Below are 22,363 nucleotides of genomic sequence, written 5' to 3'. Positions count from 1 at the left end.
AAACAAGACAAACAAAACAAAAACCCATAAAATCCTTTGGAGCCTTTTTGCAATTGGGCCATCATTGATCAGTTATCTGCAGTTGCTTATGAAAGGCCCACCCGGAGCCCAACCCAGAGCTGGATGCTCTGTGGAGCATAAAAGAATCAAGTGAGATGAACTTTGCCTTCGAGGAGTTCTCCCACTGAAAGCAATTAGAGAACAATTTGCTTCCAGACCAGAAGTATCTTAGGGGGGCTTTTCTTTCTGAGGGTGGTGGTTACTTTCACACAGGTCACCCCTCTGAGATGACTGGGGTTACCTCTGGGGAACATTCTCTGGTATCCAAAATGGATTAAATTGCTGTTTGGGAAGAGGGAGGCGGTGCTGTAATTTCATCTTTCATTACTTTGTTTCCCTTTGACACTGCTTTTCTAAGCACCTGTACCCTTTAGGAGAAAGAGTAGCCACCTGCCCACAAAATATGAATCCCCGTGCCTATCATTCCATGATTATAGCTCCATTCCTCTGAGTCTTAAGGTGCTTGCATTTCCACTTAGAGTCCCCTTTTAAAATATTTACAACCCATGGGAGAGGTCAGTCTCTTAGCAGTTCATCACCAAACAGTAGCTTTAATTACCAGAAATTAATTAAGTCAACTGAGAGAAAGACTGGGACCCAGGCAGGCACTTGGGGGAAAGAGTGTCCGAAGGGACGTGCTCCTACATGACAGGAGAGAAGTGAGGGAAGCAAAAGAAACTTGCATGAACAGTACTTGCTGCAGGCAGGTATTGATAACTCTGGGGCCACTCTGGTGGTCCTCCTGGCTGGGGCTTGGGTACAACATGGCCTAGCCCTGGAACAGGGGGCTTTGAGGCAGAGGTGGAATTTGGGCTCAGTCTTAAAGGGTTGGGAAGACTGTATTCTCTTCATTGAAAAAATAATATACACTTAGTTTAGAAAATTTGGGAAGATTCAAGAAGAAAACAAGTCCCTCCTGATTTTAGTACTCGATGATAGACAGCTGAAGTGTACAGGCTGAGGGGAGTGATCTTTTGCAGTGTAAGTCACAGCACGTCACTCCTCCACGGCAGGTCTTCCTGCAACCTTCCATCTACGAGAGGAAATCAGTCCTTGCGGTGACCTTCCACGATCTGCTTCCCAGCCCTTCCCCTGTGTCTTCCTCTGCTCTGGTCTGGGTTCCCTGAATGCACCAAGTACTTGCCTTCTTCAGGGCTTTCCTGCTTGCTCTTCCTCTGCCTAAAACCTCTTCTCTGTCATGTTTACATGGCTTGTTCTCTCGCTTGCTTTAGAATTGAGAATGTAGACACTCCAACTTCTGATTTTAGTTGAGCTGCTGTTGAGAAAGGCTATATGACTACCTGACATGTGAATTTGCTTGGTAATGTCTGTCTCTTTCTAGTGGAATGTCAGCACTGTGTGGGGAGGGACTTAGCCTGTTCTGTTCCCATGGTATCCACAGTGACTAAAACAAGGCCTGACACATAGTAGGTGCTCAATTAATATTATTGAATGAATGTGCATACATGCATGTGTGGAGTGTGTGTGCATTGTGGAAATTGAGTGGGAAAGGGCAGTGTGGCCAGAAGCTGGGGTGGGAGGAGACATACAGGATGACTGTGGGGAGCGACCAGAGGTGGTGAGGAAAGAGGTAACAAGGACAAAGATGGAGACGTGACCTGGAACAGATGACATCAGTGAGACTTGGTAATTGCAGAATTCTCCCCAATTGCTGTGTGGCCTTGACAAAAGCTTCCGGCACTCCTGACTTGGTAGAGCTTAAAATGTTGTCTGTGGTTTCAAATGAGTTTTGAAAGCAGGTGGTGGTAAGTAGGAGCAAGAAAAGAGGAGGGTCCTCCCCAGATTCATTAGGTTGATGGGTCTGGTGGGAAGCATGTACTGGGCCTGTATCTCACCTCCTATAACCTAGGATTGGAGCCCGTCTGTTCTCCCTGGTGTGAGGGAAACTTCCCTGTCCAGAAGCAGTTGTGAGTGCTCTCAGGTTTTCTCCAAACCTACACGTATACCAGCACAGTATCTGAAATCCATTTGTTCATTTACCTTCTTTCAACTTCATTTTCTGTCTTCATAGTTTTATCTATTCCTCAGAACAAATTGTCTTTGACTCACAAATCCATTTACATTGGATTAATTTGACTGGAAATACTTATTTCTAAATGGTTTCTGTTTCATTAGGCTTCTAGTCTGTTTTTAAAATGGCTTCTGCCAAGATGAGATCAGTAGAGAAGTGATTTTGGTATAATGAGCTTCTTTATGATCCTTTGGTACAAGTTAAGTTTTGAGCTTGGTGTTTCTGATGTATTCCTAGAAAAAATGTTGAGTGCCTGCTCTGTGCCAGGTACTGTAGGCATTGGGACTATAAGAGGGGACAAAATAAACAAAAATCTTACCTTCATGGAGCTCATAGTCTAGTGTGTGGGGGCTTATAGGTAGTAAACAAGTAAAACATAAAGTATGAGAGACGGTGAAAAGTATTATGGAGAAAAAACAAAGCAGGGATAGAGGATAGGGAGCTTTGGTGGGCAGGCAGCTTTTCTAATTTAAATAGGGAAGTCTCACTGATAAAAGATATTTGAGCAGAGATCTGAAAGAGTGAGAGAGGCAGCTGCACATTTATCTGAGGGAAGAGCAACCAGGGTGGCCGGAAAAGCAGAGAAAAAGCCCTTGAGGCCAGAGGGCTGGAGTGAGGAGGAGGGAGGTACGGGAGACTGGTGGTCCCACTGGGCTTGTACCTCCTAGTGGGGGCCTGAGCCCCAGCTCTGGGTGAGATGCGAAGCCCGTGGCGGCTGTGTGGAGCCACGATGGATTCCTCCTTTTTTTTTGGGTGACTGGCTTCTGGTGACTGAAGCAGTGGAGCTCCTTCCGTGGCTCTTAGCTCTGCATGGGCAAAAGAGTTTGACTCATCCGGGAGCCTTTCCCAGGCCAGCTGCTCGGGCCATCTCGGAGTCCAGGGTCAGCTGGAGCACACATGTGGCTGCTAGGGCTCACTCAGTGCCAGTGCTGTTGTTCTCTAACCACTGGGTGACTGTCACAACTTCAGATTTCTGGGGCCCACTCCACTCCTTCTGAGTCAGGCTCCAGGTAGGCCCAGAAGTCAGCATTGTTAACAAGGTTTTGGGGTGATTTTTGAGGCCAGTGATCCCTGGACCACATTTTGATTTAAAAATAGTGATTCTCAACCCCAGACAACATCAATCACATGGGCTTTTTTTTTTTTTTTTTTTAAATGCTTGGCTCCATCCCCTAGAGATTCTGATTTAATTGGTCTGAGGTGGGGTTAGGGATTAGCATTGCTCCCCAGGTGTTTCTAATGTGCTCCCAGAGCTAGAATCACTAGTCTGAGGCTTACTGGCCTTCGACTCAGTGTTTGATGGAGAGATTTGAATGGGTAACTGGGAGTAAGAGACGTCAGGCCCTCTGGGAAGGCTAAGGCAGGGCCCATCATCTTGCCAGGAATAACAGAAATCTTTCACAGTAATAAAAACTCTTCAGTTTATATACTTTATCTCATTTGATTACCTCGCTTCTCTGAGCCTACATTTCCTTGCTTGTAGAGTTAGCGGCTTACATTTAATGGTTTCCTCACTCTGACAGTTGTTAATCTTTCTGGCGTTGGAAGAACCTCTAATCTAGAACAGTGTTCCATGCGTTGTTTTCTCATCTCGGTCTTTCAACACCCTACGGTGTGTCATAATTATGGCAAAGGTTATAGTGAATGTCTCATTACCACACTGAAGGAAAATGTGTGCTGTATACAGTAGCACCTTGGGAAGAAGAGGATGTTGGGAATTCTGAAATGTGAAATCAGACCTCCTGGATCAGAGTTCCTGAGTGGAAGGGCAGCTCGGTCCTTGGAGGCAAGTGGGAGCTTGAGCATTAGGCTTGGTTCTGCCACTCACTGGTGAGTTCCCTGTGAAGTGGGAGTAGTGTTTTATAAACTGTAAAGCTCCTATAAATCCAAGTTTGTAAATGTGGTAGGGTAACCTGGGAAGAGCAGCCAGCCTGGGTCAGTGAAGCCTGGTGCTCAGGTTTGCCAACCCTTCTCTATAGCCGCGCTGTGTTACTGGACACAGAGGCGGTGTGAATAACACAACAGAATCCAGTGTCTGCAGGAACTGAGGTTACCCTGGAATCAATAATGAGGCACACTAGAACTAACTTACGTTGAACATCAGATTGAAGACAGCCCCCTACCTGTTCCCCTGATCTCTATCTTTATTCTCATTTGGACAGCATGGTGTCTGCTGGTTAGTTTATGTTTTGAAATGTGGAGGTCCAAAATGAGAAAAGGAAAAACAGCAGAGAAAAAAAATTTTTTTTTCTCTATTTCCCTTCTGTAGAATTGGGATAATGAGTTTCCTTCTCGTCCCTTCTAAATTTTTTCCTTAATGTTGTCTATATCTCTCTATGTAGAATCCAAACTAAATGCTGACCTGTCAAAGTTAAGACAAAAATGAAGTCAAGTGAGGGGATGCAGAATTGGAGTGAGAATGAGTAGAATTAGAAGAGAGTTTTTATTCTGTCATTTGTGGGTACTTGTACCTGATGGACTGTTAATCAGTTTCTCCACACTGGCCTGTTAAATTGGAATCTTAGGAGGTTGTGGCCAAGCATTAGTAGTTTCCAAAGTTCCCGAGGTGATTCTGATGTTCAACAGGACCACCCAGTTTTAATATCATCTTTTATATCTAATGGTTTGTGTGTCCTTTCACTGCTTATTGTGGATACAGATGATTTCACTACTTTTGTCTTTTAACTTCCCTATTAGTTTGTGTGTGGATGGTTTCCCACCTTAACTTCATGTTTGCCTTTGTTGGAGAGCTTTTCCCTTTCATAATTTTCTTATTTCTAGTTGTGGCCTTTTCTCTCTTTTAGCAAGAACCACCTAGATTTTAAGAAGTGGATTCTGTCAGCATTTCCTGTGTTTTCTCTCATTCTTATCCCCCGTTTGGTGCTTGTCCCTTCCCTGCCTCTCCCCTACCTGTGACTTTCTCCCAGCCTACCTGCCCCGCTGTCCCCTTGCCCACTTCCTGACCTCTGCTTCCTCTGCATCAGCAGCCCTCCTGAGCACTGGAGGATGAGTTGTGAGGAGGAGTATCTGGCCCTCACTTACCCAGTGTCTGTCCCCCGTGCATGCTTCCAATCAGCCTGATGTTTAGGGAAGCAGTAGTCTGCAGGGGCACTCTGAAAGATGATGAGCTAAAGGTTGCTGGCCACTGAGCTTGGTGGCATAATACTTAAACACATGTGTTTGCTATGTTTAAGGCAGTGTTGTAAGAGCTTTGCAAGTATTAACTCATTTAATTCCTATAACAGTCCCATTTTACATAGGGGGAAACTGAGACACAGAAGTGAAGAAACCCACAAGGTCACATGGCTAGTAAGTGGTAGGACTGGGATTTGAACCTAGGTAGAGTCTGGGCTCTGGACCACCACACTACAATAGGGGAAGGGGACAGGATCTGGGACTGGGAAAAGTTTTATCTTTGACTACATTTGAGGCCTGCTTTGAATTTATGTTTGGAGATTTTTCTCAGGGTCTGACCCCCCACTTTTGTTATTATTGTTAACTCACTCTAACCTTCAGGCCTATTAAAAAACATTTTATTTTTCTTCTTTCCTTAGGTGGTGTTTGGAAACTAGACCATGTGCCTAGGTAGAAGTTATTCCTTTCTCCACAGCTCTGCACCCCCAGCAACACTCACCACACCCTTGTTTTGAGAGCCTCACTGAGGTATGATGTCTAGGCTGACCTGAGCTGGCCTTGAAGAGCTGAGAGTTTGAACACAAGTGATTTTTTAAAAATATTCCTTGGTAGTTACTAATATTTTTAAAAATTGTGGTAAAACATATATAACAAAGTTTACCGTTTTAACCATTTTTAAGCATACTGTTCAGTGGCATTAAGTATATTCATGTAACTATCACCACCATCCATCTCTGGAACCTTTTTGTCATCCCAAACTAAACCGTGTACCCATTAAGTAATAACTCCCTATTCTCTTGCCCCTTATCCCCTGGTAACCGCTGTTCTACTTTTTGTCTCTATGAATTTGCCTACTCTAGGTACCTCATGTAAGTGGAATCACACGATATTTGTCCTTTTGTATCTGGTTTATTTCATTTAGTATAATGTGTTAAGTTTCACATATGTTTTAGCATATGTCAAAACTTCATTCCTTTTTAAAGCAGAGTAATATTCCTTTGTATATTTATATCATGTTTTGTTTATCCATTCATCCATTGATGGATACTTGGATTATTTTTACCTTTTGGGTATTGTAAATAATATTGCTATAAACATATACAAATACCTCTTTGAGACCCTGTTTTCAGTTCTTTTGGATATATACCTAGGATTGGAATTGTTATATCATGTGGTAATTCTACATGTAATTTTTTTTTTTTAAGAAACTGCATATTGTTTTCTATAGTGGCCATATTGCAGTCCTGCCAGCAATGCACCAGTATTCCAGTTTCTCCACATTCTCAGCCACACTTGTTATTTTCTGGGATTGTCTTGTTTTGTTTTGTTTGGATAATAGCTATCCTAATGGGTGTGACCTTGGTGGTTATGCAGTTGGATCCATAGAGTCCACTATCCGAGATACTGGTCCCTAGTGTGCGGAGATGTGCAAATGTAGAGAAAATAATATGATAACCCCCCCACGTGCTCCTCACCCAGATCCAACAGTTATCAATTCATGGCCAATCTTACTTCACTTATATATATATATATATGCCCTCCCTGCTCGCTTCCTCCTGCCCTGTGCTATTTTGAGGCAAATCCCAGATATCACATCATTTTATCTGTAAACATTTCACAGGTGATATCTTAAAAAGATAAGCACTTTTAATATTCCATTTTGTCTGATGGTAGAAGGGCACACAGGGATGTTCCTTTGGATCATGATTCCCTGTCATTCCCTTGGGTCACCAGGGACATAGACAGTGGGCACACATGTGAATACCTGGATGTTGGGTACATTGCCATGCCGGATTGTTGGTAAAAACAAAAAACAAAACAAAACAAAACAAAACAAAAGCTTGCCTTGGCTGGTGCCCTGCTTTCCTGCAGGAGGCTGACTGCCCTTAGGTCTGAGCAGCCATGGTCAAAGAGCCCAGCCAGATCTCTTTTGAGAGGGAAGGGAGAGAAGAGGGAGGAAGAAGGGGCTAAAGAAGAACATGCGTGTGAGAGAGTGGAGGAGGCCGTGGAGAAAAGGACAGAGGGCTGGAGAGGGGCGTGGAGGAAGGAGTAGGAGGGTAGAGGGATGGGAAGGAGAAGAGTATGTATATATGTGTGTGTGGAGGTTCAAGAAAAAGAAAAATGGAGTGAAAACAGAACACCTGGGGAGGAACCCTCTACCAGGCCCTTGACTCACCAGCTCCTAAACTCCTCGGTGACCTAAGGGAACTGCAGAGATACCCCAAGACTAATAACATGTTTCCCCACCCCACCATTCCCGCTTTTAATTTTGGGATCTTTGGGACTGTAGTTTGCCTGTGATAGATGAGGTTGATGCACTCAGAGCCACCAAACACAAGGGGACCAGAGACAGGGAAATAGTGATTCTGTGGAATGGCTACCTTTTCTTGTTTGGGGTCCTTTTGTTCAGGGAGTGGAGACTTGGTTCCCAGCAGGACTGAGACTACTGACTTCTTGCTTAAATTTGGGGGTCCCTACCACCAAGAAATGATGCTTTTACAAAGCTCAGTGGGAGGGACTCCTCAAGGATAGCCTGTGAACAAGAGGAGTCCTGTTCCCGTCTTTTCTGTCTCTGGGTCTTGTTCCCTTTTAACACAGTGCAGTGCCCAGTTAGCGCTGAGATCTGTTTGCACATAGTGAAAGGTAAAGGGAGTACAGGTTACCAAGTGTCGGTTTTTATCTCAGTTCTTAGCTCTGCTTGAACTTTGTTGCCTGTGCCTCGATTCCATTTGTATCATCTCAGTCAGCTGTACAGTCTCGTACGATCCCAATTTCTTTCAGTCCTATCCCCTCTTCTCCTTTTATCTTTTCTAAAAATATGGCAGCTTTATTGAGATATAATTCACATGACATACAATTCACTCATTTAAAGTGCATGATTCGATGGTTTTTACTATATTCAAAGAGTTGCAGCCTCTTAAGACTCAATACCACCCTGTGCCCTCTTCTTCCCTGTGGTTCTCATGGCCAGCCTTCTCTCTCCACCAGCGTCACACTGATCCCATCCTCAAGACAGATGACCTTATTGTGGGGACATTAGCCAGTAGGCACTTTCCACCAATAAAATATTTAACTTAAACAGCCCTGCAGGAGCCCAAGATTCATAGACAAGTGCTCCTTCAGATAGACCCTTTCCCACTGGCAAGGTCTCATCACCACTCAAGATCTCTCTATGTATAAAAAGTTTTAAAAAGCAAAACACAAATAACATTGCAGGTTAGCCAGCTGCTTGACTGGTAATAAGCCTGCTTAGGAATCTGTGACTACCCTTCAACAATTTTACCTCTGGACAGATGAGAACTTTCTAATGGTGGATTACCTTCTAATAAGCATCCTGGAGCTTATAAACAGACAATAAATGAGCTATTGTATTATGTGTCAGGTGGTATAAGGGCTGTGAAGAAAAACAAAGCAGACTAAAGGGACAGAGTTTGATGGTGAGGTGGTGAGGGTGGGGATTGGTATCTTATGCGCAATGGTCATAGAAGGCTCCTGACAAAGTGATGTTTGAAAAATACCTGAAGGAAGTGAGGCGTGAGCCCGCAGAGGTCTGAGGGGGAAGAACATTCCAAGCAGAGGGAATGCAGACTCTGAGCAGGAGCATGCCCTGCAGGCTTGAGGAGCAGTAAGGAGCCTGGAGCAGACTGGGCAACAGAGAGAGGTCGAGGAGACAGAAGATCATCCTGGCCTGTAGGCTGGGGTGAAGACTGGATTTTACTCTGTGTGAGGTGGGATGATGTTGAAGGGTTTTGAAGAGAGGAGGAACATGATGTAGTGGATGTTTTAAAAGCAGCGCTCTGGCTGCTGTGTTGAGAGGGAGTAGTGGAGGTGAGGATAGAAGCAAGAACAGGAAGGCAGCTTTTGTGGGAATTGAAAAGGAGGTAGTTGGAGGAGATGAGAGATGTTTGGATTTGGATATATTTTGAAGGCAGGGTTGACAGGATTTGCTTATGGATTGGGTGAAGGGTTTGAGGGAGAGGACTCAGGGATGCCAGGGTTCAGCCCAAGCAACTGGAAAGATGGAGTTGTTGTTTACTGAAATGAGAAAGGCTGTGGGAGGAAATCAAGAGTTAGATTTTGGACATGCTGGATTTGAGATGCCTATCCAAGTGGACATCCAAGTCTGGAGTGGAGGGGATACCAACTAGTTAATAATTTAGTGTATGTCTATTGAAACAGCAGAAGAGGGAATGTTTTACTGAAATATCTACAGTAAAGGTAGAAAATTACACCATGAGGAGGAATAAGTGAAACAAAAGGGAGTACAAGGGAGGGTGAGGTGGCTTCTGACAAGGGCAGCCAGAGAAAGTCCTCCCTTCCCTGCCTGTAGGAAGCCCGTGTCCCCTTGATGAGCCTCCAGTGGCCCCCACAGGTGTGTGGCTGTTGGGCGTTTTCAGTGGGTTGCATGGGGGGCACTCAGGAACAGAGTCTGTGTGTGCCTTCCCTTTGTGTCCCCAGTGCCGGGCATACATCTTGGCATTTGGTAAATGTTTGATGGTTGAACTTCCCCTTTCTGAGCCTCAGTTCTTCATGTATAAAATGAAGAGGTTCGACTAGACCAGTGCGCTGGAATCAACTGGGAAGCTTTTTTCAAAATGCAGGGATCCACCCCAGAACTACTGAATCAGAATTTCCACAGTGGAGCGTGGGGTTCTGCATTTTAAAGTCACTCCCCCATGTTATTCTTTTGCAGTCAGTCCAGCAGCAGTCTGCAGACGGGTGTTTGGAAACCACTGGACCAGGTCATTTCTGAGGTCCCCTTCAGCTCTAACATTCTGTGAGTCTTGTTAGAATGCTTGCAATGTAATTCTCTTCTTGGGAAATGGAATTTTTGGTTGGGGTGGAAGGGCCTGGAGGGGGAGAAGAAAAGCTGCCTCTGGGTGAGGGGCACCTGGAGCAGGGCAGGCAGGGGCAGGGGCATCAATCAGAGGTTTGGAGGGGCCTCTCAGAATGGTTCTGGGAGGGGTGCGGGCAGTGACAGCCCACAGGCCACCAGGTGCCAGGTGTGTTAGGTCCTGAAAATATAGGTAAGGACATGACCCCACTTTTGGAGAGGCTCACAGACTGATAAGAAAACTCAGGATCCCAGCCCGCTGTGGGAAGTGCTACCACAGACGACGGGAGGAGAAGAAGGCATCCAGGAGGAGGGGCCCTGGGGCAGGAGCTTGGGGATGAGAAGGAGTTCTCAGGCCACTTTGTGTTTGGGGCCAGTCAGGAGGAACAGCTTGGACTCTGACATAGAGGCATGAGAAAGTCTGAGAGAACCACCAGTGACCAAAAGGTACCCTGAGAAGTGGCTAGAGAAGTGGGCACAGACCAGGTGGGGATGGATTCTGCATGCTAGGAGGAGTTTGAGCTCTATCCTGAAGGTGATGGGGATTTTGAGCAGGGACATCTCTGTGATCAGATAAGTGTTTTACAGCAGCCATTCTGGCAAAGTGTGCATTGGAGAGGCCAAGACTAGATAGAGGAAGACAAGTGGAATGCCTTATTGTTTTGCCTGAGTCCATTGAGGTACCTGTTTTCTTGTATCCTGCTGAGAATCTCTTTATGCTAGTTTTTGCTAATGATTAGAATACCAGGTGCCTCATGAAATGAAGCATTGAATTGATTCAGAATACCTATGACTTGGGGTCAGACCTACAAGCAGGCCTAAGATGTGTATTCAGGAGGGCAGTGGTATGTATATGGCAGTCTGCTTGTCCACTTTAGGAGTTAAGTTTTATCCAATAGAAATCTAATAATTCTAGATTAATTTGCCCAGCTGTTGTAGCCTAGCCTGCTCAAGGACTCAGAGATCTTTCAAGTTAGTTTAATTTTATGTATTAAACCAAGACCTGCCCAAGATCCTCACACAGGTAATCAGTGACAGCACAAGGGTGAAAACTAGTTTTCTATGGTTCATAATTTCTTTTTCTTTTAGCTCTACTATTCCCAGTCTGGGGCTTCATTCTGGGTCCAGGAACATGGAACTCTTTTTTTCCATTTCCTTTGATCCAGCTAAGGTTTCACTGAGCAACATTTTCTACCAACCATGGAAGCAGTGTCTCTTTCTGATCAGTGTTCCAGCCAGAGTCTGGACGAAACCTCCTGCAGGTCATGGAGCAGCAGCTTACTCTGGTGCTTCCTTCCCCCTTGCCCTCTTCCATTCCTGGTACAGAAATTCTCCCACCTAGGAACCAGCTCAGGTACTTTCTTAGTGTCTCCCAAGTGATCTCTCTCTCTCCCTTTCTCTTTCTCTCTCTCTGTTTCATACAGCCTGAGTTATTTTTTGCTCTGTTGTCCCCGGGAATGCTGCTTCTAAAATAGAAAGCTGAGGATAACTTTTATTTATCCATTTTTAAACTCTTAACTGTTATAACAATAATTGAACACAGATTATGTCAATATCCAAGCCATATTCAATCATGTGGGGGAGCAGGGTAAAGAGCTCACTTACATGTTGTAAAACATACATGTATACATCCTTTCTTTCTAGTCCTCATCCAACAAGCAATGGCAAATTCAAGGAAACTTAATTTTGTTGTCTTACAGCACAGTGTTCCTTAAGGCATGCAGTCTTTTATTTTCACTATCTAAATCCGTGACATACTATTTGCTTCCATGTCTCATTAAACAGAATATACTGAATAGAGATCAGATTTTTCTTGAATTTAGAGTGCCTTTGCCTCCTTGGTGTCCTGTTAGGGAACTTTTATTAATCTGTCTCACTGAACTTCATATTGATAAGAAACGCAGATAACCAAGTTTAACGTCATTTGAAATTCAGAGGCTTCAATGCTGAGAGAAAGAAAACTCATGGGTTTAGTGACAATACCTTGTTCTTAGTTCCTTAGCCTTTAACATTTTTTTCTAGATTTCAATAAGCATGGACGTTACTATATTTTTACATTTAAGTGGTAACAATTTCAGTATATTTTCTGACCAATGGATAAAGTAATTTTTTTTTTTTTTGGTCTAAAACTTTTATTTCAAACTTTAAAAATACTGCCCTCTCCTCTCTAGTGTTTTGAGGTTTGATGAACAAATCTTTACTTCATTTATACCCCCTACCCTTTTCCCCTAAATCTGTATCTCTTCAGGATAAAATAGAGTTCTCATTAGAAAGCTCTCCCATCTACTCAGTCTCATTTCTCAGGACCTCTTCCAACGCTGGTATGTGTTTATTAAGGTGTGGTGAACCAAAACTGTGTAGCACATCTCACTCTGGACACTGAGTGGTGGGTTTTTTTTTAAGCAGCTTTTTTTCTGAGGGGGGAGATAATTAGGTTTGTTTATTTGTTTGTTTGTTTATTTATGGAGGTACTGGGGATTGAACCCAGGACCTTATGTATACTAAGCATGCACTCTACCACTGAGCTACACCCTCCCTGCCAAGTGGTTTTGAATAAGGGCAGGATCACAAGTTTTATTTTGTTTCCAATATCCTTTCTGAAAATGCTCAGTATTTTCTGAGCCTTTTGTAATGAAACATGCAATGTGGTGTCTTAAGGGAACAGTCTAAGCTGATACCTCTTTATTGAACAGTTTAGCTTAGAATCCATTATTCTAAATGTATAATTGAAATTGCTTTTCCCTAAATGTTCCTTCACATTTGCCTTCACTGATGCACCGTTGCCATAATTTCTCCTATTCATATGGCCTCGTGAGAACTTGTCTTTTAATTTCCAGTTTTGATTTCTGGAACAGCTTTAAGGCCATTTGCAGTCTTGAAGGTTTTATTTTATTGCTTCAACAAATATTTATTGAGTACCTAATGGAGAATGCAGTGATGAATGAGACAGATAAGCTTCTTTCCTCATGAATCCTACAGCCTAATGTTTTTCTGCTAGATTATTGGTTCCCAAAGCATTTTGAGTATAAGACCTCCTTTTCAAATTAAGTTTTTCAGGGACTCTCATTCAGTAGTGATGTTTTTAATGGCTGCTCATTGGAAACACATTTGTGGTTATGAAATTGGGACCCCTATGGGTGGGGAATTACCATTCTAGACAGTTTATGAAAACATTAAGCTCCAGCCCAGAACTGTTCAGTGGGTTAAAAAATGTCACTGTTCATAGTTCCCCATAAAGGACAGTCACATAAGGACACATGCACTCACCCTGCACAGCAACAACATGGAATTCAGTTTGTTGTTTTCTGGTGGAATTTTGACATTTAAAGTCTATAGAAATTCTGTCTACTGTTCTGCCATAATCATATTGTTTGTATCCCCTCAAAGAATTCTAATAGGTTAATTAGGCCTGATGAAGCCCTTTCACAATTACAGTGTTCCCTCCCTCTCACCCAGTTGATTCTCTTTCTTAAGTGTTTGGTAAAATTTCCTGGGCAACTAGTAGACCCTATAATAAAAATAATGGGAATTTATATTTACTTTTTTTTTTTTTTTAAGTTTCCAGATATTCCCTGAATAGAAACTTATCCTGAGAGAGCACATAGTGTCAATCTGTCAGTCCTGGAGTTGTTCTTTACCCACAAGGGGGGTTGCACATATTGTGGCATGGTTCCACCTTTGAGTGAAATTTGCTCTCAGCTTAGTCCCCAGAGAACTGGTGAGCCTGCCTTCCCTGTTGACTAGGCCACTCCAGACCACTTGGTAAGCTCACCATGCCTGGATCTGCTTGATTAGGTGCTTCAGGGTGAGCCCTGCTGAGTGCTCCGGAGGGTGGGCCATGATGTTCCTGGACATGGGGCAGGGGCCATCGCCAGGCTCTGGGTCCTGGGTACTGCCCCCAGGCAAGACAGGCAGCTGTCTGTGGTTTGCTGTTTTCAACTTTGGCTGCCTGCAACAGTTGCAGACACTGGCGTATGCTGAAGCTTATTATTTTGACTACACCTTTAATTTTAGTTAAGGTGCTTCACTGATCGTCTAGCAGGCAGTCCCTTGCTGAGTCATGCCAGACGTGCTTTAAGAGTTGTATAGTAATGATTTTTAGGTTCCTCTGTAAGAAACTTCTCAAATTTTCTGGCCTGCCTAATTTTTTCTTCTTTTTGAATGTTAAAAATATAATTTAATAAAATTACATAAACAGTACAATTTGAAAGAAGTAGTTTGAATAATTTGAAAATGCAGATAAACAAAAAAAAATCTCATCATCTGTTGAGATACTTTTGACATTTTACAGTATTCCTCCAGCCTTTCTCATGAAAACTATATTTAACATTTTTTGTTTTACATGGAGATGGTACTATGTATACATTTCAGTATCCTTTTCCCTTCATTTTATATTAAGAGCATTTCTCATAGCCTTAAATATTGAACTGTAATGCTGCCTAGAATTTAATTGTGTAAATATACCATAATTTATAGAACTAGTTTCCTACTGTTGGAACTTCAGGTTGTGTCTCATTTTTTATTATAAAATAATTGTGTTATAAATAATTCTATAATGATTATCTTTATCACATACATCTCTATTTCCTTAGGATAAATATCTGAAAGTGGAATTATTGGGCCTTATGTACACATAGCTAAATTCCTCTTTAAACACCTTATGTTAATTTCTGATACTTTCAAAATGCTCAGTTTGCCACATCTGTGCCAGCACTGGGGATTATTATTTTTTGAAAATCTTGGTCAGTTTAATAAGTCAAAGATGTTTCTCATTTTAATTTGTATTTCTCTAATTTCTTGTGAGGTTGCAACTTTTGTTATGTATTAATTGTCTGTTTGTGGTTGTTCTTTTTTTAATTGCCTGCTCATCACTTTTTCTCATTTTTCTAATATGTTGCTTATCTTTTACTAACTAGTTTTAAAGGACCTTTTATATATTAATAAAGATATTAATGATAGTAACTATCATAAGTTGCAAATATTCCTTTTGGTTGTTTGTCTTTTAACTATGTGCTGGCAAGTTTTTGATGAATAGAACTTTTTATTCATAGTCTTTTTCTTTACAGTTTCTCTTTTGCTTTTTTAACAGGTTACATTTTGATTAATTTCTGTTTTCTTCTTATAAACAGTGTGATACTTTAGAGCAAAGTTTAAAGAAATACAAACACTTAGGTTCCCTGTGAGTCCTTTATTCACAGGTATCGATTGCTGCTGTTTTAGTTTTCCTTACTAAGGCTAACCAGAAAACAAGGCTTGATCTTTGGCTTTTAAAAGTGTCAACTTTGGTATTTAAAATTCAAAGGTTATAAAAGTTTTTCCTGCTGCTGATGTTGAGTTGCCATACCATTTATTAGCTCTGGTTTTCCTAGTAAAAGATACCTTTTCCTCTGACCATTCTCAGTCAGTCCCTGAGATTTCTCTGTGTGGAAAACATTACTTTCTTCAGATGTGACATCTTGCTTCAAGTCCCTGTGACTTTGAGTTAGACAATAGTTGCCTCCTCGCTAATCCTTGTGCACACCCCCAACTACTCCTCCTCCTCCCCCACCTGCTTTTCCCAGCTCCTTAAGACAACCTAGCTATCCACCCTTCTCCCTCAATCTTTTTTTCCTAGACAGTAAAAAATAATAATAATAAAGAAAAGGCGGTGGGGGAGAGAAGCTTATGAAGCAAATATCACACAGGTGTTCCCTTACAGTTGCGATCATCCCGCATAGCAGTTCTTCCGGTATTGCGAGGCTGATTTCTTCCACTTATTTCCAATATATTCCCCTCCAACACTTCCTATTCTACAAGACAATCATTTGTTGTCCAGTAACTTTATATCTCATTTCAGTGAGATAGTCTGCCAGCCCATATTTAGTTAAGATAACTGGTATTTCAGGGGGGAGGGTATAACTCAGTAGGTAGAGTACATGCCTAACATGCATGAGGTGCTGGGTTCAATTCCCAATGCCTCCATTAAATAAATAAGTAAAAAATAAACCTAATTACCTCCCCCTATTAAAAAGAAAAAAAAGTAAAGAAAAAAAAAGAAAAAAGATAATTAGTATTTCACTTCATTGTTATCTCTACCATAATTAGATTCTTACCAATGGAGAGTCTATTTCATTTTCTGTGGGAACTCTTAAGCAGGCAGATAGATGTGTTTTACTGGGGCTTGGTGGGGTGGGACAAGAAACCAAACCTACAAGCCTGTGTTGATCCCATGGGGTGGTAACAGATATACTTCTGCCATGCCAAATGCTCCCCTGTGGTTCTAAGTGGTTTTTTTTTTTTTTCTTTATTTTCCCTTTTTAAACTTATAAAAATAATCTATCAGCACAAAAAAAAAGTTATGAAAAAATAATCCGCCAGTAATTCTACCACTCTGCATAATTAATTTTCTCTTTTAATCTTGGCTCAAATGTATACTTAGTTTTACATTGCTACAGCCTGACAACATTTTTGTATTTTTTTTAAACTTAACACTGTAAGTAATTTTCCATGTTGCAATGTAGATTTCATAATTGGTATTTTTAATAACTACATAATAGTCTATTAATTATTTAACCATTCCCTGTTCTAAGACATTTAGATTCTCTCTGTGTGTGTGTGTCTGTCCTTTTTTTGTTGTTTTAATAATGCTGTACACTTCAAAAAAAAAAGTCAAGGTTGTATAGATTTTTTTTTTAATGGAGATATGGAGATTGAACCCAGGACTTCATGCATGCTAGTCATGTGCTCTACCACTGAGCTACCCCGTGCACCGTTCCCCAGTGCTGTACACTTGCATATAGCTTTTGGGAAATTTTGTTCTTAGGATAAATTTCTGGCAGTGGGATTCCTGGACCCAAGGATTTGCTCCTTTTCTGGTTCTGTGCAGCTACTGTACTGCTTTCTATAAGAGTTGTATCAGTCTATATCCGTAAAGGTTTCAGTATGAACACGTAGGAAATATGGGAGTAAGGAAGGCTCTGGGATGCTGAAGTGATGCAGGATATGGGCAGAACAAGGGAGATAGTGGGATTTTTCTTCCTCTTTCCTGCAGGTTTGAGCCAGCCAGCATCATGTTTCATCTAAGTGTGAGTGTTTTAGTAATTTCCTAATGGAAGGCCTCTTTCCTAAGGTTAGTAATTTCCTACTGGAAGACCTCTTTCCTAGGGCCTTGGATTTCCATTGCTGCAGTAGTTTTGTAGCTCTACTTCTCCAGATCATGAAGGAAATGGGTGGATATTCTTTTCTTTGTGTATTAAGTTAAAATAAAATTTAGGGCTTCTCTAGAACTGTTGTCTAGCCAGATTGATAACTGTGTGCTTCTTTGAGAGTCACCCTGTCCCTCAGGTTTAGTGGTCCATTCACCAACCAATAACAGATTTGGGGTGAAAATTAAGGAATCAAGCAGATACTGATTAGAGAAAAAAAATACCTAGGGGCTGATATAATTTGCTAGAGTTTGCTTATGAGACAGCTTAAATTCTGGCAGTAGTAAATCATTTTGGATCTGAGTGAATTCATGTGGCAAAAAGCCAAGTTATACAAAGTTAAGGATTACTTACTAACGGTAAATTATCAGAAGTTATAGCCAAGACTCATATGAATCAGAAGTTTTCTAAAGAAAGAAGGTGCTGAGCCATGCTTTTTTTTCTTCTTCTTCTTCTTCTTTTTGAAGGGCTGAGTGGTTGGTTTTTTGCTGGTGCTTATAATCATGAGCAGTGATATTCCCTGAGAAATTGAGGGAGTATGAGGGTGTGGTATGAGTGTACCCTCTTTTTGGCTGTGCAACCAACCAGAAATTTCCAGGTATTGGTGTTTAGGGCCTGCCAGACAGGCTTGTCACTACATATTAACTTTTCTTTCCACTCCTCCCCCAATGTCCCCAGCATTTTGGAAACCTGTTGGGGTAAAACTCAGGTGTGTGACTTGCCATAGTGCAGGGGTTTATGCAGGGGTTTGTGCATGGGCGTGCTGGCTGCGTGTGTGTGAGCGTGATGGGTATGCGATGGAAGATGTTGCTGGATGGAGCCCAGTGGGGTTCTGGTGATCACTGATTCTGTTCTCTGTTTCCGTTATAGCCCTTGCCAGCGTCCAGCCATGGGGGATATGAAAACTCCAGATTTTGATGACCTTCTGGCTGCCTTTGATATCCCAGACCCCACCAGCCTTGATGCCAAGGAGGCCATCCAGACCCCCAGTGAGGAGAATGAGAGTCCCCTCAAACCTCCAGGCATGTGTATGGATGAGAGTGTGTCCTTGTCTCACTCAGGATCAGCCTCAGATGTGCCGGCCGTGAGTGTCATTGTCAAGAACACCAGCCGCCAGGAGTCATTTGAAGCGGAGAAGGATCACATTGCTCCCAGCCTGCTACACAATGGATTCCGGGGCTCGGACCTGCCTCCAGATCCCCACAACCTGGGCCACAACTGTGGGAAGTTTGATTCCACTTTCATGAATGGAGATAGTACCAGGAGTTTCCCTGGCAAGCTGGAACCTTCCAAGTCAGAGCCGTTACCAACTTTTAACCAGTTCAGCCCAATCTCCAGCCCAGAACCCGAGGATACCATCAAAGATAATGGGTTCGGGATAAAGCCCAAGCACTCTGACAGTTATTTCTCACCCCCTCCTGGGTGTGGGCCTGTGGGGGGCCCTGTCCTGGAGGCTCTGACTAAGTTTCCAGTCCCAGAGCTGCATATGTTTGATCACTTTTGTAAGAAAGAACCCAAGCCGGAGCCCCTGCCCTTGGGGAGTCAGCAGGAACACGAGCGAGGTGGGCAGAAGGCAGTGGAACCTCACAAGGAGCTGGATGCCAGTCGATTCTTTGGGGACGCTTTGGAGTTCAACAGCCACCCCGGCAACAGTATCGGAGAGCCTAAGGGGCTTGCCGCGGAGCTCGGTACCTGCTCGTCAGTCCCCCCGAGGCAGCGTCTGAAGCCAGCTCATTCCAAGCTGTCCTCTTGTGTTGCAGCCTTGGTGGCCCTGCAGGCCAAACGAGTAGCCAGTGTCACAAAGGAGGATCAGCCCAGCCACACAAAGGATCCCTCAGGGCCCACTAAAGAGGGCTCCAAAGGCAGCCCCAAAATGCCCAAGTCACCAAAGAGTCCCCGGAGCCCTCTGGAGGCCACTAGAAAAAGTATCAAGCCATCAGACAGCCCTCGGAGCATCTGCAGTGACAGTAGCAGCAAAGGCTCCCCTTCTGTGGCTGCCAGCTCCCCACCAGCAATACCCAAAGTCAGAATCAAAACCATTAAGACATCATCAGGGGAAATCAAACGGACTGTCACAAGGATCCTGCCAGACCCTGACGATCCCTGTAAGTCCCCTGTCGGGTCACCTCTAGGAAGTACCATCACTGAGGCTCCAAGCGAGGTGCCAGAGGACGAGGTCACTGCCGTGCCTGTGGCGGAGCACTTTCCTGAGGTGGGCGCAAATTCAGGGAGCCCCCAGGGTGACAGAAAAGGGGATGAGAGCGTGACGAAAGCCAGTGAATCTTCGTCTTCCTGCTGCAGCTCTGGGTCCCGTGGCCCAAAGGGGGCTGCCTCAGGCTCACAGATGGGCAAGAAGCAGCAGCAGAGCACAGCACTGCAGACATCCACTCTGGCCCCTGCCAACCTCCTGCCCAAAGCTGTGCACCTGGCCAACCTGAATCTGGTCCCCCACAGCGTCGCCGCCTCAGTGACGGCCAAGTCCTCAGCGCAGCGGCGGAGCCAGCCACAGCTCACACAGATGTCGGTGCCCCTGGTCCACCAGGTGAAAAAGGCCGCCCCCCTGGTTGTGGAGGTCTTCAACAAGGTCCTCCACAGCTCCAACCCCGTGCCCCTCTACGCGCCAAATCTCAGCCCGCCTGCTGACAGCAGGATCCACGTGCCGGCCAGTGGGTACTGTTGCCTGGAGTGCGGGGATGCGTTTGCCTTAGAGAAGAGCCTCAGCCAGCACTACGGCCGGCGGAGCGTCCACATCGAGGTGCTGTGCACACTGTGCTCCCAGACGCTGCTCTTCTTCAACAAGTGCAGCCTGCTCCGGCACGCCCGTGACCACAAGAGCAAGGGGCTCGTCATGCAGTGCTCCCAGCTGCTCGTGAAGCCCATCTCTGCGGACCAAATGTTTGTGTCGGCCCCTGTGAACTCCCCGGCACCAGCAGCCCCGGCCCCACCCTCCTCCCCCAAACATGGCCTTGCTTTGAGCAGTGCCAGCCCTCCCCTTCCAGCTTTGCCACTCTACCCAGACCCTGTGAGGCTCATCCGGCACAGTGTCAAGTGTCTCGAATGTCACAAGCAGATGCGTGACTACATGGCTATGGCTGCACATTTCCAGAGGATGACGGAGGAAACCGAGGGGCTGGTAAGCAGACCCTCCCTGTGATAGGTGTCAGGCCCCTGGTTCACACAGGGTTCCATGACTGGGCATGGAGAGAAGAGCTCATTGATATGGGGGCAGTGGTGGCATCTTAAGAGTCTTAGAAGAGGAATCTGGCTTGATGGTTAGCGACCCGCCTGGATGTATAGTGTTTGGTGTTGATGAAAGCATCCTGCCCACAACTGAGGGGAGACCCTGAAGATCTAACGAGTGTATATGGACACTCTGCGCCCACTCCAGTGGGCTGTCAGGACCCATTGTCGGGCCTGGGCTAGGTCTCTGCTGGACATCCTCTGGTCCTTGGCAGCTGTCAGCACAGTCCATGCATGTGCCCAGAGGACTTGGGGGCAGAGGTAGGTGCATCGCTGCCCTGCGTTTCAGCCTCTGCTTCTAAGAACCCTGTCTTTACCAAGTTGTTGTGCTCCAGAGTGGACACAGCTGTTTTTGCAGGGGAACTGTAACAGGGCGGGCGGCAGGGCTGATGTGGAAGGAAGGAGACTACAAGGACGTGTCAGCCCCGAGGCAAAGGCTTTGGGGCCTCTTCAGAAAACAACTGCGCTTATGTCTTGTTCAGATTCTTGGTTATGCTTGTTGAGGGTGTGTGTGTGTGTGTGAGGGCATATACCCTTTGGCACCCTCTGTGTCAGTGATTGAAGAAGCAGGCCTCCAGAAGGCTCTTTGCCTCCTTCTCCAGGTGGCTCTCTTCACGACTTAGCCAAGCCCACCCCCCTCACTGAGCCTCCCTAAGCTAGGGCCACAGAGGCCTGGAAGGAAAGCAAAACAGCTCTTTTAACTTCAGTTCACAGCGGCCCGCTTACCTGTTGGTGTCTTGATGAGCTCTGCACACATGTTCCGAGTGCCCAGTGTGGGCATGGAGGCTGTGTCAAGTGCAGGGATGCCCTAGGAGGGAGTCGCACCATTCTTCCAGGAGCTCATGATGGTTTGGTGTGGGCAGGGCTTCCCACCCGGGCAGCTACAGTGTGTGGCAGGCTAAGACTGGGGCTAAAACAGCCTTGTAAACAAGGTTGTGTAGAATTCTTCAGAGGGACTAATTCATCGTGGTTCCAGGCATAGGGAAGGTGCTGTGTGGACGTGACATTTGAGTTGAAACTGCAAGGTCGAGGGATAAGGGTTGTTCCAGGTATAGGGAGCAAAGTTATGGGAAAGTGCAAGGTAGTTTGAGGACCAGGAAGTTGTTTGGAGTGTTAGGGTAGAGACAGAAGGTGGAATTTGGTGGGCAGCCCCCAGAAAGGGCCAGCATGGTGCTGTAAGTCGCTGTTGCCTCTCATTTTCACCTTCTCTGTTTGGTTTGCATTTTCTTTCTGATGAGTCAGGTACAGTGTGGCCCCAGGCCCTTTCCTCAGGGGCTTCAGGTATTCTTGCTGTACCAGCATCGTTGCCTTGGGCAGGATCACTTCTTCTGGGTCATGTGATCAGAACCACTGCCAGTGGAGGTGTGGTACCTGCACCACTCTGTTCTTCACCCTCTTTTTTAAAAACCGAGCAGGCTGAGGTCTAGGTGTAGGATCCCAGACCAGCACCTTCTTATCCTGCATATTCTCAGTTTCATTCTCCTCTAGTGGGAGCTGGACAAGAGGACCCTCCAGAGAGAAAGAGAGGGAGTACCCAGGAAGGCTGTCAGGGTCCTCTCAGTCCAGCTCAATTCCCTCAAAAATCTGCCAATAAATTTGGCCTCAGAGTCTCAGGGAAAGGATAAGGCTTGACTTCTGGGATCAAAATCTAGCCTTGATGGCTGTTGGCTTTGGATTTCCCGAGATGGTACCCAGGCTTCAAGCCCTCTTAGGGCAGGCAGTGGACAGATGGGGTGAGATTGGGCTCCACCCTAGGGGAGGGACTGCAGGATGGCACATCAGGGCCTTTGACTTCTTCCTGGGAGTCTGAACAGGATATGCCTCCCTCTGCAGTGGCTGGAGGGGTCCTTCCCCTCGCATTCCAAGCCACTTTCTTGG

General features: G+C 44.7%; 1 protein-coding gene and 1 long non-coding RNA gene across 9 annotated transcripts in view; one reads left to right on the top strand and one right to left on the bottom strand.

Moving 5' to 3' along the window:
• The window catches only part of ZNF592 (zinc finger protein 592), a 48,489-nt gene that overhangs the window by 8,950 nt on the left and 17,176 nt on the right, over positions 1 to 22,363 (top strand). For 3 of the 8 annotated variants that reach the window (XM_032469073.1, XM_032469072.1, XM_032469074.1), the window contains 3 exons: positions 5,647 to 5,755; positions 9,921 to 10,004; positions 18,116 to 20,378. In XM_032469073.1, coding sequence (XP_032324964.1) covers positions 18,135 to 20,378 — 2,244 coding nt within the window. In that variant the 5' untranslated portion in view covers positions 5,647 to 5,755; positions 9,921 to 10,004; positions 18,116 to 18,134. Of the gene's footprint in view, positions 1 to 5,646; positions 5,756 to 9,920; positions 10,005 to 17,145; positions 17,170 to 18,115; positions 20,379 to 22,363 lie in introns of those variants that run through there. The other 5 variants (XM_032469078.1, XM_032469075.1, XM_032469076.1 and 2 more) reach the window with 3 other exon arrangements.
• Positions 582 to 7,591, bottom strand: LOC116660237. Its single transcript, XR_004315654.1, has 3 exons — positions 7,579 to 7,591; positions 4,253 to 4,262; positions 582 to 2,551 (listed from the first exon to the last, which is right to left on the bottom strand). It is a non-coding gene; the product is annotated as an uncharacterized LOC116660237 (long non-coding RNA).

The sequence above is a fragment of the Camelus ferus genome, chromosome 27 (genome assembly GCF_009834535.1).
Source record: "Camelus ferus isolate YT-003-E chromosome 27, BCGSAC_Cfer_1.0, whole genome shotgun sequence".
Taxonomy (NCBI): domain Eukaryota; kingdom Metazoa; phylum Chordata; class Mammalia; order Artiodactyla; family Camelidae; genus Camelus; species Camelus ferus.
This window is presented reverse-complemented; position numbering and strand designations above follow the sequence as displayed.